The 12,310-nt window shown below is 32.2% G+C and overlaps 2 protein-coding genes, 3 non-coding genes and 1 pseudogene across 5 annotated transcripts; 3 read left to right on the forward strand and 3 right to left on the reverse strand.

Annotated features, from left to right (window-relative positions):
* Positions 1–3,713: 3,713 nt before the first annotated feature.
* Positions 3,714–3,785, reverse strand: TRNAH-GUG (transfer RNA histidin (anticodon GUG)). The gene has a single exon. It is a non-coding gene; the product is annotated as a tRNA-His (tRNA).
* Positions 3,786–5,385: 1,600 nt separating this feature from the next.
* On the forward strand, positions 5,386–6,278 carry LOC145588218 (uncharacterized). Its single transcript, XM_081644867.1, has one exon. The coding sequence runs from the start codon at positions 5,449–5,451 to the stop codon at positions 6,157–6,159; it is 711 nt and encodes a 236-aa protein (XP_081500993.1). The 5' UTR covers positions 5,386–5,448; the 3' UTR covers positions 6,160–6,278.
* Positions 6,279–8,056: 1,778 nt separating this feature from the next.
* On the forward strand, positions 8,057–9,182 carry LOC145588219 (uncharacterized). Its single transcript, XM_081644868.1, has one exon. The coding sequence runs from the start codon at positions 8,187–8,189 to the stop codon at positions 8,886–8,888; it is 702 nt and encodes a 233-aa protein (XP_081500994.1). The 5' UTR covers positions 8,057–8,186; the 3' UTR covers positions 8,889–9,182.
* A 1,457-nt stretch (positions 9,183–10,639) lies between these two features.
* On the forward strand, positions 10,640–11,823 carry LOC145588220 (uncharacterized; annotated as a pseudogene).
* A 177-nt stretch (positions 11,824–12,000) lies between these two features.
* On the reverse strand, positions 12,001–12,089 carry TRNAY-GUA (transfer RNA tyrosine (anticodon GUA)). Its single transcript is given in 2 exon segments — positions 12,001–12,036; positions 12,053–12,089. It is a non-coding gene; the product is annotated as a tRNA-Tyr (tRNA).
* A 3-nt stretch (positions 12,090–12,092) lies between these two features.
* TRNAH-GUG (transfer RNA histidin (anticodon GUG)) lies at positions 12,093–12,164 on the reverse strand. Its single transcript has one exon. It is a non-coding gene; the product is annotated as a tRNA-His (tRNA).
* Between the last annotated feature and the right edge of the window lie 146 nt (positions 12,165–12,310).

Here is a 12,310-nt window from a genome sequence, read left to right on the forward strand (position 1 = left end):
TTTCCTTACTATAAATATTCATAGCCTCATTTCATTTCTTCATAATTCTCAAAACATATATTTTCACGTACAAACTACAATACATACCATTTAATTTACATATTATTTCTTGAGATATTTTAGCTTCCAAAAAAGAAAAATAAAAATGAGGTGCCAAGTTTATGTATCATTCTTCAATATGATTCTTGTTACAATCTTCTTTTTGCTTATTTCTGAGTGTATGCAAGTGGAAGGCGTGAGACCTCTAAGAGATCAAGAACAACCCGTTGATTCATCGATTTTTCGATATATTATCGCAAGAGCTTACTCCGGTCCAAGTAGGGGTGGTGCTGGTCATTGATCATTTAATGGAGATACATTGAGTTGTTGAAGACTTGAAGATATTAGTGGTTTGTTTATTATTTTATTCTATTTCTAAACAAGATCATATGGAGAGAGCACTTGCTCTTTCTATTTTTATTTTTTTCGCCTTGTCTCGGGGCGTTGGTAGGTCTCGAACCCAAGTCTCTTGCCTCGAAACTGGCTTCATATACTACGTAGATATTGACATATGCCACAACAAGAGTATTTCTTGTACTTGTGTAGATACTTTAATTTATTGTTTTACAAATTAGGTAGGAAACATTGAGAGTGTACAAATGGAAATGGATAAATCCATAATCCATCACATACAAAATACAACATACTACGTTTTCAATATAGCTTTGTTTTTCTTATTACTTTTTTTTTATTGCAATATTGAATTTATTTTATTCAACGATCAAATAAATGGACGATATCGTTTAGAGTACTTATATTGTTTTCTAATTGCGCATTACAACAACTAATTGTGAAATGCAACACAGTCCAAATTCAAATTGGAAATGATTAAATGGATAAAATAGTAATAATATAGATCAATAAATATAGATATAGAAGCTATATTCGTTATTAAAGCAATCTTTGACTAGTGTTGTAAGTCTTGTAGCAAGATAATATTGATGATAATAATATTGCGTGGACTCAATTTGTCAAAGATCAAAATATTTGACAATTCATACTGATTATGCCGTGCCAACTATGCAAGTTCACGAGCAGCTAGATTGTGCTTGGAAATCCAACCATCGATATATTATATTGTCAAATTGTCACAAATAATATGTACTATCTCCGTTACATATTATGTGCAACTTTTGAATTTTTATATCTCACAAATAATACCCAAAAGTTGCATATAATATATAACGGAGGTAGTATCTATGTTGACTCAATATTTGGCATCAAATTCATTCACATCAAATAAATGAAAGGTGTTTGTTCATCAACAAAAAAAAAAAATAAAAAAAAAAATAAAAAAAAAAAAAATGAAAGGTGTTTTAGGAAAGATTTAAGGATCCGTATACAAGGGGTCGTAAGTTTGAATCTCCCTCTTCTATTATACGAAGTATGTAATTTGTAATGTAATTTGTGGGTCATTCCACTCATCGCATCAAAAGAAACAATAAAAATCTTGTGTAACGAATTTGGGCTCTACCAATATGCAACTAAGAACTAACGCTTTCAAGTGCCACCAACTAAAAATGCCCGCTTATTATCTAATATTTGTGTTTATGATTTCATATTAGTCCAAGTTTAATACTTCTTCTATTACATATTAGTTGCAACTTTGCGATATTATTTGTGAGACATAAAAAATTCCAAAGTTGCAACTAATATGTAACGGAGGAAGTATATGAATTTTGTATCAAACGATTTGACAATTTTCATTCGGTGTGATCAAATATTCTTATTTAGTAAAATAAATAAATAAATAAATAATATATATATATATATATATATATACACTTGTGACATAAATTTTAAAAAAAAAACGTTGTTCTCTGCATAAGCTACACAATTTTTTTAAAAATTCATAATAATATCAAGTTACATACTTAGTTGTATGGTCGAAAATATATGGTCAAACAGTATGAAAAGGTACCATACTATTAAAAGAGTGTAGTGTCCATTTCCTGACTTAGAAGTTAGGGAGCTATATACTTGTATATTCTTCTCTTCCTAATAACATGCTCAGTTACCGGCCTTTGATTGAGATTTCCTTTCAAATTGTCATCCCCTCCATATATTTTCAGACTCTTTCCACTCACAAAGTCCCAAGATTTGTGGCTTTCGGTAAATCACCGGATAGAATATAAGAAGTCTCGTGAAATACGTACTCCCTTCGAATTTTATTACTTGCTCCATTTTTTCATGTGCGGAATTTTAGGAGAAATGGTAGCAAGTAATAAAATATGAAGGAAATGAGGTTGGTGAAAGAATAAAGTATGATAATTTGGAGGAGAAATAATATGAAAACATTAAAGTATGATAGTTGGGGGCCCACTAGGAGAGGAAAAATTAGTATAATATTGTAAAAGGTTTTTCAAAAAGAAAATAAAGCAAGTATTAAGATAAGACCGCAAAAGAAAAATAGAGCAAATAATAAAATACTGAGGAAGTAGTATTTAAGTGTTAATTGGCCTGGTAAAATAAAATATTTCCTTCGCCTTTTTAAATGAACTTATATTTGTTCTTTTGAAGGTCTATAGGTCACTTTTCATATTTGTATTGTCCTTAGGCCTTAGCAATACTCTTAGCAACGTTAGTATTTTGTATATATGATAGCTAATGATATAAATTTTGAAATGATAAAGGACTATATTAATAAGACTAGTGTGGCTATCTATTGCCTTGTTCATCCAACTTAATTTAAATAATTTAAGATAAACTCATATAAGTTCGGAAAAAAAATAAAAAAAAAATGAGATGAAATAAGTTCAAATAACTTAAGTCAAAATAAGTTCTACTACAATGAAAATAAATCCAGACACGTTCACAAACAAGTTTGTTGTATTAAAAATAAGCTCGCTAGCTAATCTCACAATAAAACTTAGTTGAAACAAGTTTAAATATATTTAGACAGAATAAGTTGAACATATTATATATATAACATAGTTTTATTATATTAAAAAAGGATAATATTATTCAATAAGAAGGGAAAGGATAATATTATTCAATAGGAATGGTTATCTTCACTTTAGCAAAGAAATGTGACAAAATAAGTGTTCACTCTTTTAAGAAGACAGATGGAGAAGGGCAGATTTAGTTTCATTGACGGCTGATTTTGATGACTAAGCTTGTATAAATTTTATTATATTTGATTGATCTCATTTTTAAGTTAGGTGAGTTGTAGTAGTAATGGCGCACACAAAAATTCACACACAAAAGGGCTTTTGTAGGTGGTTGTAGTAGTAGACGTGTCTACTTCTAACTTAAACTTGTTAATCAAATCTAGGTCTCTCTATTTAATTAAGTGATTATTCAGTATTGAAATTAAAGAGATGAGGAATAAAAAAGTGACGTTGGTTAATTGTACAGTACAAAATTTACGAGGTATTATGATAAATTTAATAACGATAAAATATTTTAAAGTTTAATAAATTCACTTGATATAATCATTATGACAGAGATGCGGGGTAACATTGACAGATGGTAGTGATTTGTGAAAAAATAATTTCATGAAATAAATATTGGGTTAAGGAATATCGAGTTTGTGGCGGTTAGCCGGTTAAAGGGAAAATAGAGTTAAGACTAGTTCTCGCACGACCAAGTCTATCAGGCTCCGCTTATTTTAGTAGAAAATATTTTTCTTCATTTCTCCATTATTAAAATAAAAAAAAAAAAAAAAACGATTGTGTGGCTGCTGGGATTCGAGCCCAGGTCTCCACGGCCACAACGTGGAATTCTTACCACTAAACTACAGCCACATGATTGATTATTAAAACTTTGTTTTATATTATCATCCTTTAGAAATACAATAAAAGTTTCTTTCCATTTTTTCTAATGGATGTCAATTTCCTGTTAAGAAGTGATCCAATAGCCAACAGGCCCAATAAACAGATCCAGTAACCAGACAAGCACACCCATTTTATAAGAAAAAGCCCATTCTATTAGAGATAAAGTTATCTTAAAATTATATAGAGATAGGCCAGTTACTTAGTTTTTAAGGGAGAGAAGTTGCACATATGTGTTACACTGTTACAGTGTTACACGAGATCTCAAGGCCAAATTATCGTTCTTCCGTTTCACTAAGATTGTTTTTATATACTGTACTATTTTTTGTAAGAGATTTTTGGTTAACTAGGGAATATTTTTTGGTTTTTGTTGTTAAATACGAAGTAAAAACTTAGACAAACTAAAGGAGCATATAGCAACAGAAACATCTGTTCATAGCTATATCCCATTTTAATGAATTACTTCCTAGTTCCATAGATACCTTTTTCGTGTTTATGAAGCTTTAACCATGATTGTAGTTTAGATATTAGGAAATATGTTATTCCCTTTAATTTGTTTCTAATTAATAGCAACAATAGAGTTGACATATACTTTATAGTTTAATTTAAGAAATAGTATAAGGTGGGAGACCAAAATGAGGATTTTATAATATAAAGTATAGTTTGTGGAGTTATATTTAGTTGTTAGTAGTGAAAGTGAGGTTAGTGAGAGAGAAGGAAAAAACAGACTTTTATCAAATAAAAAAATGTTACAATTAATCCGAAAACAAAAGACGTAGCAATATGTAATTAATAATATCAATGGTCGACGACGTTAAAAACCTCACAATTAAAATGAAAATCATAAAAAAAACCTTTAAGGAATGGATGATGTATTACATAATTATTCTTTAACTTCATTAAATACAACAATTAAGCCTTTAAATAAATATTTTTTGTATACAAAATTATTACGAGTCTTCCACGTTGAATTTTTGCCCCACCATATAACTAAAATTCATCTTATTGATGGCCAAGTCTTTCTTAATTTCCACCGATAATGGAAAGAAGACTCCAATCCCATTCTCAATTAATGTTTATTAGGACCAATACTCTTACCATTTTGAAAAGTCATTGATGAGTATCTACGTTCATACATGAAGAGAGCTAAACACTTTATAAACTTAAAAGGCTAATTCTATTGTCATATAGTTTTGAAATTCACTTTTATTTTATTTTTTTTTAAAAAAATATATTTTGATGGATGTGACCTACACTAATATTGAATGTGTCAACTAATATGAAGCAGAAAAAGTATTAATTGGATATAAACATTACTCTCATCAGTTTATAGGAAATCATACATGTATTTTTTTTAACTCAAAAAAATCAAACGACGTACAAATTAGTATAGTGTGTCAGTGTTTATTCAAATTAATTGATACGTTGTAATATAAGAAAGTCGTAACTTGGCTACAATATATGAATGGACGAATGGTCCATTTTGTCAAAAGTTGGGAGTGACATACAAGTTAGGGACATACCACACCCTCTATATAAAGCCTTACAAAAACACAACTTCAAGCACCAAAAACCAATAACAAATTACCAATACAAATATATCCTTCATAAATAACTCAAAAAAAACTGAACCAAAATGGCGCTTAAAACGAACCACATTAGCCTTCTTGCTCTACTTCTCACCCTCATCACCCTAGCCGTGTCGCGAGGGATCCTAGCCGTTGATTACACGGTCACAAACAATGCAGCCTCAACATCCGGTGGCATGGTCTTTGCCAACCAAATTGGCGAAGACCATGCGCACCAAACACTGGAAAGTGCCACCAACTTCATATGGCAAACTTTCCAAGAAAACACTGATGCTGACCGCAAGTCAGTTGATCAAGTTAGCCTAATCATAGTGCCTAGTTTGCCACCAAATATCGTGGCCGAAACCAGTAACAACCAAATAAGTTATTCTGCTGAGTACATTACAAATAGTGGCTCGTCTGATGACGTTAAAAATGGATTTGATGGAGTAATTTACCATGAAATGGCTCATGTTTGGCAATGGAATGGTAATGGTCAGGCTAACTCCGGGTTGATTGAAGGTATAGCTGATTTTGTGAGGTTAAAGGCCGGGTTCATCCCGAGTGGATGGGCTCAACCAGGAGATGGTGACAAATGGGACGCCGGCTATAGCGTGACGGCTAGGTTCTTGGACTACTGTGAGAGTTTGATGAATGGATTTATGGCTCAGCTTAACATGAAGATGAAAGATGGTTATAATGATGGTTTTTTTCAGGATTTGTTGGGTAAAAGTGTTGATCAACTTTGGTCTGATTATAAGGCTCAGTATGGACATTAGATTGGTTGTGGTATAATATAATATAAGTGTAACACTTGAATTGCAGCAATTTGATTATTATGTATTGGTATGTACTATCGTTAATGTGACAATTAATTCTGGACTTGCATGAAAAAAATTATATTATTGCAGTTGTTATATCTCTCCTTTGTTGGGAGTAAAATAAAGTAAGTTTTGCTACGTTGATTATTTAACTACTGGACTACTAGTACATGGTGCACTTGTATTAAGTGTATTCAATATAAAGTAGATTTGTGGTTCCATATTTATATAAATTCTACATTTATTCTACTTTATGATAAGTAACGAAATTAATCGACCAATTTTTTAGGTTTTAGACTTTGAAAGGCTTCGAGTTTTTGGATAAAACTCGATCTTCTTAATTAACGCTATATTATATGCTTATTTAGCATGGAAATGTAATTAATCTCCTCAAATAGATATTACTCCCTACTAAAGAACTAAAAGAAGTATTCCATGGAGATGCTGCGGGGCAGGGACATGATAAAATGTGGCTACCAATCAACACTCTTTTCCTTCATTATCTTCCTCAATTACTATACAACTTCAATTTGTTAAGAACAACCAAGTTATTAGATCAGAGTAAACCCGAACACGTTTTAGAATAAAATTACGAGTTGTTATAATGACGAAATTCGAATTAATTTAAATATTATTCCGTATGGTTTAAAGGACATGGAACTTGAGTAGTTAATACCTTGTAGCCTACCTTTATCATACATTACACAATACACATGGTGATCTTAAATTGCCCAACATTTTAATGGCTTTATAAAAATTGCCTAAAAAAATTATCAATTTATCATCCAACAAGAAAGTTTGTGACCTATCCATGCCAAATCGCAAGATTTAAGGTGACGCACATAGAGGCAAGCGTTAGAAAATAATTTAACCCATCATATATGAATTGAACAAGTTGTCCCATATTGAATAAATAGTATAGAGTTAAAATGACTAGCAAATAATAATATATACTACGTATAAGAATATAAGATTGTTGGGTTATTTCATTATTTATAGCCAATTGACTTTAGCTTAGTATTGAAAAATGGGGTGTTAGGGGGCTGTGAGTATGGCAAGATTGGTAACCTAACATCGTGTTCCTCCCTAGCTACAAAAAATTTAGAGTGATTTCCATGAAAAATGCCAAAAGAAATCAAAATTCCACAATTACAAATAGTATAATAGTCAAACCATATGAACTTTGATTATGAACCGAAAGATTACAATTTCTATTATGAACCAAGCCATGAAACTTTGTAAGAAATTTGGTGTACTATAAATCCATCCATCTAGAAACCCTGAGTCACTATTTTTCTTAGAAAGAAATTTGATGTACCCTTCATTGACTAGATTGTTAAAAGTACAGTGATTCATTGACTAGATTTTTAAAAGTACAGTGATTCATTGACTAGATTTTTAAAAGTACAGTGATTCTACTATTCCGTTTACTTTGAATTTAAGCTGCAAATTTAACAACTACTCCGTAACATACGGCCAAATTAAAGATTTTTCCAAATTAAATTATACACTTAAACTTTATATTCACTAATAACCCTGTCATTTTGCATACATCTTGCCAGTAAAAAAATTATGCCTACCTAATTATCGAATGCAGAAAAATTAATTAAATCATATAGCAAGTACCATATATAATGAATCGAGAACGTATACCCTACAATATATCAGATGGTCAAAGAAAAATGTGTAAATAGTGTAAAAGTCAATACGGTGTAATAAATTTACGTATTTTTATGATCTAATAGTAGTCTAGAGTTTGAATTGTATTTTTTAGACTTGTATCATTATTTGACAATTTCAACACAACAAAATTGCTGCCAAATTAATTAGGATTCTAGGTAGGGTAACGCGAAAAAAAAATTATGTGCATGGTCATATCCTCCTATATAAGCGTCAAAACCTTCAATAACTTCAATCATAAAAAAAAAAAAAATACTAATCATCTTTCCATATAATAAAATTAAAGTATCATTTAACCAAAAAAAATGGTGTCTAAAGGGATCAAAACTAGTTCCCTCTTCATGTTGTTAGCTATGATCAGCCTCGCAAAATCGCGAGGGATCATAGCAGTTGATTACACGGTTACAAACAATGCAGCCTCCACCAACGGTGGCACAATCTTCGCCAACCAAGTTGGCGAGGACTATGCGAGACAAACACTCGCGAGTGCCACCGACTTCATTTGGCAAACCTTCCAACAAAACACGGATGCTGACCGTAAGCAAGGTATAGACCAAGTTAGTCTAACTATAGTGCCAAGCTTAAACGTGGTAGCCCAAACTAGCAACAATGAAATCCAATTTTCTGCCCAATATTTAGGGAGTTATTCAGGTGATGTAAAAACCGAATTTACCGGGGTAATTTACCATGAGATGACCCATGTTTGGCAATGGAATGGTAATGGTCAGGCTAACGGGGGGTTAATTGAAGGCATTGCTGATTACGTGAGGTTGAAGGCTGGTTACATCGCGAATGGGTGGGTGCAACCAGGGGGTGGAAACCGATGGGACGAAGGTTATAGCACCACGGCTAGGTTCTTGGACTACTGTGATAGTTTGATGGGTGGATTTGTGGCTCAACTTAACTTGAAGATGAAAGATGGTTATAGTGATAGTTTTTTTGAGGATTTGTTAGGTAAAAGTGTTGATCAACTTTGGTCTGACTATAAGGCCAAGTATGGAAATTAGTTTTACTATGGGATGAACCCACTATGAAACATACTTACGTATACTTCATTTGTTTGAAATTAATTGTCATGCTGATAGTTCAATTTGTACAAATAGCATGATAGTGAAATCTAGACAATTGTAGTATATATTAGTATTATGTTGTTATTGTTGGACTTAATGGGTGATTATTTAACATTATAGTCCCACCAATAAATTCTACAAAAATTTTGTTTTGGCGAATAAGTATAAGGTTTTGTGGTGATTATTTATTTTCCATTATAGTCCCACTAATAAATTCTATTTTCCATGATACATAGTGATTAACTGATTATTGTTGCTAGTGGTAGAAAAAATTTAAAGAGAGTACTTGATTGATAAAGAAAAAATTCAGCGGAAATCAAGTGGAAGCTTAATGATAGAGTTTTATCTCACGGTTGGGGGTTTAATTTTCTATCAGTCGACCTTAATGGTTTCTTTTTTAGTAACACTTTCAATTTGTAAACGTTTATTTTTACTCCTTGACAATTAAATTTCTCAGAAGCTGACAATACTGCAATCTATCTTTAAAGGTCAAGCAATGATAGACATACGATCTTTGGTTTTGATTTGTAATTGTCCTTACTTTTTAGAACCTCCTAAAGAAATCGTATAACTTGAATTGATTTAGGACCTCTTCACTTCACCTTAATATTAGTTCAGTTCAGTTTAGCTTCAATCAGTTCTATTCAGCTCTTAATTTTCTTCTTTTATAAAATATTCATTTCATCTCTATTCAGTTCAGTTCAGCTCCAATCAGTTCAGTTTAGTTCAGTTCAGTTCAGCTCAGCTCAGTGAAAAGGCCCTTAATTGTGTATGAGTCAACACAATGCAACACAAGTCAAAGTCAACAAGATATTAAAATTTAGAATACCAACAATAAAAAAAAGTGAATTAATTTTTAAAAATAAATATTGAGCTATGGTGCTTATTGCATTGCGTGCAATCATGAACTTCAACTAATGTACTCATCTTATAATATATTTTTCCATTTTTTATATTTATCACGAGAATTTAGGAATACAGAGGAGTAGAAAAATTGTGTAAAATGATACACAAATAAGTAAAAATACATAGACAAAATTATATTTTAGAACACAAATTCTTATATGTGACTGATCACTCTATGACAAGTTATTATGGAACTTATTTCATTAGTGTTATATACGTCTGTTTTAGTGGTTACTTCGTCGGCGTTATGAGGGTTACTCGATTAGTGTTACAGTCAATGTTTTAGGAGCCGAGTTACTTTGTTATTTTACAAGCGGCCACACAATGTGGTCATTACAGAAAAGTAATCCCTCTGTTTTTAAGTGCAGTGCCTTATTGGAAGTTTTGACTTTATTCATTAAATCTATCTTCTTGACCAATTTTTGTGAATAATATATAAATATAAAAAATAGTCTTATAAACATTTGTTGGAATCGTCTTAATAAGTAGTTTATTACAATTTAATTGTTACAATTATAGTTATTGATAATTAAAAAAAATAAACGGGCAAAGCTTACATCGACATGTGTGCCATGTCACTATAGGCCATACTTAGAGAAAAAAAAAAGGAGTAAAATAGCAATGATGAATAAAATGGAAAAATCCAAAGAAAAAAAAAAAAAAAAATCACAGCACCCTCAACTAGTACTGCTGCGCTATTCTCCATTCTCTATATATAGATGTTTCTAATCTTTCTATACAACAAAACATAACAACCTTACTAAAAGTAGAGTCACAAAAATATGTCTCCCTTAGTTTTCCTATCATCCTTTCTTCTACTCCTCACCACCCAAGTCACCGCGGTGACTTACTCAGTCACCAACTCCGCCGCCAATACTCCAGGTGGTACCCGATTCAACAATGAAGTCGGGATTGACTACGCTCGCCAAACATGCACTCTCCTCTGCCACGGACTTCATTTGGAAAACCTTCCAGCAAACCAACCTGGCTGACCGTAAGAGTAATATCCAACAGGTTACAACATTAATTTATCACATTTTAAGCTTTTTTTTTTTCCAAAAAAATATTTAGCTAGGTTATCAAGTTTGTACTTAGGGAACGTACAAAACGTTCAAGGCCACACCCGTTACAACTGTCCACTTTATACAACCAAGAAGGTTCCACCTCAAAATTATATGGCAGTAAGGGAAGTAGCCCCTTAGCATTATAAAGTGGACACAACTTTCTTGTTTTTTCAATGTGGACACTCAACTAATGTGGTCTGGGTTTTCTCATGGGCTCAACAATAATACTGTGTTGATAGGTTCAAATTCAATAGTTTTATAACAAAATAAGAAAACTTGTCAAAAATAACAATAAAAACCAAGCAATTATTGAAACCAATAACCTTATAATAAGATAACCAGTCTATTGTTCTATTTTTTTTAATTTTTATTTTTGGTTAAAAGATTATTGTTAGTTCTATTGCTTCACGAAATTATTTATCTAATATACAAATTATAATACATCACAGGTGAGTCTTACAGTGGAAAGTATGCAAGGAGTAGCTTACACAATCAACGACCAAATCCACCTGAGTGCAAACTACGTACAAAGCTACTCAGGCAACGTGAAAACTGAAGTAACGGGTGTTTTGTACCACGAAATGACCCATGTGTGGCAATGGACCGGCAATGGGCAGGCACCGGGGGGGGGGGGGTTGATTGAGGGGATCGCGGATTATGTTAGGCTTAAGGCCGGTTATGCACCGTCTCATTGGGTTAAACCCGGTCAAGGTGATAGATGGGATCAGGGTTATGATGTTACAGCAAGGTTCTTAGACTACTGTAACAGTTTAAGAAATGGGTTTGTAGCTGAGCTTAACAAGAAAATGAGGGGTGGATATAGTGATGCTTATTTCAGTGATTTGTTGGGCAAATCTGTTAATCAGTTGAGGAATGATTACAAAGCCAAGTTCAACAACTAAGTTGTGATGTAAAACATTACATGCATTATATTACTTAATTATATATGTATGTATGAAAGAAGCATAATAATAAGCAAAAATTGTTTAAAGTGACGTTATCAAATAATACTTCATCCATTTTAGTTTGTGTTTTCTATTCTTATGAAAAACAAATGCGCAAAACTGAAGGAAAAAAATTCCGACCTGCCGGAATCGAACCAGCGACCTAAGGATGTCTGAGGTTAACCCACTACAGTCCTCCGCTCTACCAACTGAGCTAAGGTCGGATGTGTGGCTGCTGGGATTCGAGCCCAGGTCTCCACGGCCACAACGTGGAATTCTTACCACTAAACTACAGCCACATTGTTGTTAAACCTCTGTCAGATTAATTAATCATAATTAAATCAACGAATATATTTGCTGCAAAATTTCATTAGAGCCTAATAATTGACAAAAAAATTAAGGAACCTACTAATGTAGTTAATTTTATGCTATTATAGACGCCATT

This window comes from Chenopodium album, chromosome 17, assembly GCF_948465745.1.
Source record: "Chenopodium album chromosome 17, dcCheAlbu1.1, whole genome shotgun sequence".
Classification (NCBI taxonomy): domain Eukaryota; kingdom Viridiplantae; phylum Streptophyta; class Magnoliopsida; order Caryophyllales; family Amaranthaceae; genus Chenopodium; species Chenopodium album.

What these genes read in the sequence shown, in the direction of transcription:
- LOC145588218 (XM_081644867.1), top strand. Translation starts at nt 5,449, where the DNA reads ATGGCGCTTAAAACGAACCACATTAGCCTTCTTGCTCTACTTCTCACC.
- LOC145588219 (XM_081644868.1), top strand. Translation starts at nt 8,187, where the DNA reads ATGGTGTCTAAAGGGATCAAAACTAGTTCCCTCTTCATGTTGTTAGCT.